The following is a 4,424-nucleotide window of genomic DNA, read 5'->3' as shown; positions in this document are numbered from 1 at the left end:
CCTGGAGGTCACCTTCTCGGCAGCCTGACCCCTGAGGAGCGGACATTACCAAATACCCGAGTGCCTCCATCGGCAGCAGCACTGTGGCATTTCTCTGGGTTTCCCCTCCTGTCTCTGCTCCCTTTGATCGTATCACCAGGTTTGCTGGGATGAGGGGGTGGGGTTCAGACGCAGCTCAGAGACCAGCCCTGTGGGTCTTGCCATGCAGATGTGTCCATGGGAATGAAGTGTCCAAGTCCCCGCCTAATGCCCGGGCTGCAGGGGATACAAATGACCCCATTCTTCCTTCTTTAGGACACCCCATGTTTAGGACATTTGCTTCTTTCCCTGAGGGGGTCCTGCTGGGCTGCAGGCTGCCCTCCCCCAGGGCACAGCTCTCCCATGGCATCCCGGTGTTCCCCAGGAGCCCCATGGAGAAGACCCCTCAGTGCTAAGGCCATGAAAACGCTGCTGGGTGGCTGCCTGCGGACAGCTGCAGAGAGCCCTCTGTGTTCCCGGCTGGGAGGGGAGGGCTGAGATCCTGCTCAGGCAGAGTGAGACAGGCTGAGGGGGTTGGAGATGTGCACTTGGGAAATGGATTCCTCTGCTCTCAGCAGTGCCCAGTTCCTTCTGGGGGGAACGTCCGGGTGCGATCATCCTGCAGCTCAAAAAGGTGCCAGCACAGGGCAGCTGAGACCAGGGCTGATGGACTGACCGGCTCTCCTCACTCATCACTAAGCCTCTTCCTCATAGAAGTCTCCCCTAGCTCTTCAATGACTTTCCTCCCTGGACAGCGGAAGCACATGTCCAACAGAAGCTCCATCACTGAGTTCCTCCTCCTGGCATTCGCAGACACACGGGAGCTGCAGCTCTTGCACTTCTGGCTCTTCCTGGGCATCTACCTGGCTGCTCTCCTGGCCAATGGCCTCATCATCACTGCCATAGCCTGCGACCACCACCTCCACACCCCCATGTACTTCTTCCTCCTCAACCTCTCCCTCCTCGACCTGGGCTCCATCTCCGCGTCTGTTCCCAAATCGGTGGCCAATTCCCTCTGGGATACCAGGGCCATTTCCTATGCAGGATGTGCTGCACAGCTCTTTTCTCTTATCTTCTTGGCATTAGCAGAGTATTCTCTCCTCACTGTCATGGCCTATGACCGCTATGTTGCCATCTGCCAACCCCTGCACTATGGGACCCTCCTGGGCAGCAGAGCTTGTGTCCACATGGCAGCAGCTGCCTGGGGCAGTGGCTTTCTCAATGCTGTGCTGCACACGGCCAATACATTTTCTATACCACTCTGCCAGGGTAATGCCCTGGACCAGTTCTTCTGTGAAATCCCCCAGATCCTCAAGCTCTCCTGTTCAGATGCCTACCTCAGGGAAGCTGGGCTTCTTGTGGTTAGTGCCTTTTTAGCACTTGGTTGTTTCATTTTCATTGTGCTGTCCTATGTGCAGATCTTCAGGGCCGTGCTGAGGATCCCCTCTGAGCAGGGACGGCACAAAGCCTTTTCCATGTGCCTCCCTCACCTGGCCGTGGTCTCCCTGTTTGTCACCACTGTCATATTTGCTCACCTAAAGCCCCCCTCCATCTCCTCCCCATCCCTGGACCTGGTGGTGGCAGTTCTGTACTCGGTGGTGCCTCCAGCAGTGAACCCCCTCATCTACAGCATGAGGAACCAGGAGCTCAAGGAGGCCATTAGGAATGTGATTTCATGGAAGTTTCTCAGTTGTGATAAACTTCCTATCTCTCTTCACAAATGACTCCCAGGGTATCCAATAGCAGGCCTTTAGTTTGTTTGCCTGTTTATCATTATCGTCAGTATTATCTGTGGGTTTTTTTATTCTCTGTCTCTTATATTCCTAAGTAAATGTTAAGATTCATCTGACTTCTACTGAGGAATGAACTTGCTCTGTCTCACCTGTATAAAAGGGGTCCTGGGTCAGAGGAGACTCTCTCATCACACCTCTGTAATAAAGTGGCATCTCCTCAATTCAGTTCCTCATGATTGAGCTGTTCTTCCAACGCTGATGTCAACATCAGGCCCAAGGAATTTCACCCCAAAAGGGCCTGTTGCTCCTTGCATTTTGGAGAGAAAAGCTCACTGTCACTTTGGGAGCTGTTAGAGACCAAGGGGTGGAATTTGGACTCAACCACTGGTGTGTGGTGAGAGTGGAGATGGTGAGTGGTCACTGAGGGTCATAGCCAGGGCTATGTCATATGTGATGGTGCTGAGGACATCCGCCCAGAGGGGAATCTGCAGCTGCCTGCAGATGTCTGTGGTGGGCAGTGACTGGACCCACCCCAAGGTGAGCGATGGCCCAAGCTGGATTCACCCATAGAGAAAGTGCTAAATCCCGGTATCTGCAAGGAAACAAAGATGGACAGAGGTGACCCATCACAGACCAACTCCAACCAGGGACAGCACCTTTACAGCTACCACACCTCCAGCAGCACACACACCACCATGACCACCACAAACAGACCCCTCCCGGTCCCCTCTCCGGCTGGTCTGGTGTGAAGGTGACAAGTGGTCTGTGCATCCCCTGCAGCACGTACCCACCAGAACAGACACAGCCACAGTCCCTCCAGTGTGGGCCTGGGCTTTGGGTCTGCCCAGGTGCCCTGCGCAGCCTTGGCGCCATTCCTCACCAGGCCGCTCCAGCCCTGGGTCTCTCCACATCCTGCTGTCCTCCTCCTCCAGCCTGCCCCGCTTGGCCTGGCCACAGAAGCACGTACATATCTTCACCCCCAAACAGACACACGCTGGTGAGAAGAGTCACACAGCAAACAGCCAGGAGCAGAGTTGAAGAAGAAGGCAGGACAGACCACAGTGAGCAGGCACAGGGTTGGGCTGAACCAGCACTGACCTGACCCTGTCTCACATGCAGCTGGCTCCTTGCATCCCTCTCCTCTCCCCTTCCACACAATTCTTCCTCCCAGTCCACTTGGATCCCTCCCTTTCTCTGCCCCACTCTCCTCCCCACTGAACAACCCTCAGCAATTACTTCTGCCCCATTGATCCCAAGGTTGCTGTTCCCATCCCCAACTTGGCTAGTTCCTATACCATTGCCTGCGTCACCTGGCCCCTTCAATGGCCTCTCTGATGGCTCCCCAGGGCACTGTAGGCCTTGCAAGACTTGACCGACAACAAGATCCCTGATGCTCCCCTTCAGTTATCTCTGCAGTCCGGTCACTTCTCACGTCTCTGCTCTTCAACCGCCTGTGAGACCCAGCCGGGACACACGGTGCTGCCTGTACCTGTGTTCCCTTCTCACACTGTTCTCTGTCACCTCTGGCAGTTCTCATGCCATGCCCCACACTTTCCCATATCTGGAGGCTGTCTAGTACAACCCCTTCCTACTCAAGCATGGTCAGCTGGAGCAGGTTGTGCAGGACCATGTCCAGACAGTGTTTGGGTATCTCCATGGATGGAAACTCCACAATCTCTCTGGGCAACCCGTTCTAGTGATCAGTCAAAAAGTGTTGCCTGATGTTCAGAGAGAACCTCCTGTGTTTCAGTTTGTGCCCATTGCCTCTCGTCCTATGGCTGGGCATCACTGAGAAGAGCCTGACTCCCTCTTGTTCACTTCCTCCCGTCAGATATTCATCTAGATTGACAAGAACCCCCTTGCAGCCTTCTCATCTCCAGGCTAAACAGTCCCATCTCTCTCAGCGTCTCGTACGAAGGACGCTCCAGTCCATTAATCGTCTTTGTGGCCCTGTTTGCTGGACTCACTCCATGAAGCCCATATCCCTCTTGTCCTGGACAGCCCAGCACTGGACGCAGCACTGCAGAAGTGGAGTCACCAGAGCTGAGTAGACAGGAAGGATCACCTCCCTCAACCTGCTGGCACTGCTCTTCCTAAGGCAGTCCAGGAGGCTGTTGTCCTCCTTTCCACCAGGGCACACTGCTGATGGGGGCATCCCCTCAGGACCCGTGGACTTATGTGTGTCTGGTTTGTTTAACTGGTCCCTACCCTGAGACTCCTGCACCAAGCGTTAAGTCTTCCTTGCTCCAGATTCCCCTCTGGTCTCAGGGCCCTGGGATGCCTGATGGCTACTTTTTGCAGTGAAGACTAAGATGAGGAAGGCACTGAGTGTCTTGGGCTTTTCCATATCCTTTGTCATCAGGGCCTGTGGCCCATGTACCAGTGGGCCCACATTTTCCCTGGTCTTGCATCTGTTCTCTCTGTACCTGTAGAAGCCTTTTCTTGTTGTTCTTCAGGTCCCTCACCAGATGTCATTGTTTTACCCCAGCTGGCAACTGAGCACCACGATGTCGCGGGCTCATCCACGGCCACACACTTCGAGGTGCTCCAGCATGACCCCATGCACAGACACAGATGCTTCCCCGGTGTACCTTCTCTAGCATGGACTATCCCATGGCTCCAATCCTCCAGAGCTAATTCCCTGCACGGCGCAGATATAACCGTGGCCATAGA

General features: G+C 54.8%; 1 protein-coding gene across 1 annotated transcript; it reads left to right on the top strand.

The window, feature by feature from the left end:
* The first annotated feature begins 782 nt into the window (after positions 1–782).
* On the top strand, positions 783–1,742 carry LOC129197001 (olfactory receptor 14A16-like). The gene has a single exon (XM_054804968.1). It carries the CDS (start codon positions 783–785, stop codon positions 1,740–1,742), a length of 960 nt encoding a protein of 319 aa, XP_054660943.1.
* The last annotated feature ends 2,682 nt before the right edge of the window (positions 1,743–4,424 follow it).

Source organism: Grus americana, chromosome 27, assembly GCF_028858705.1.
Source record: "Grus americana isolate bGruAme1 chromosome 27, bGruAme1.mat, whole genome shotgun sequence".
NCBI lineage: Eukaryota > Metazoa > Chordata > Aves > Gruiformes > Gruidae > Grus > Grus americana.
This window is presented reverse-complemented; position numbering and strand designations above follow the sequence as displayed.

Excerpts from the sequence above, each read along its gene's own strand:
- LOC129197001 (XM_054804968.1), top strand. The coding sequence starts at position 783 with ATGTCCAACAGAAGCTCCATCACTGAGTTCCTCCTCCTGGCATTCGCA.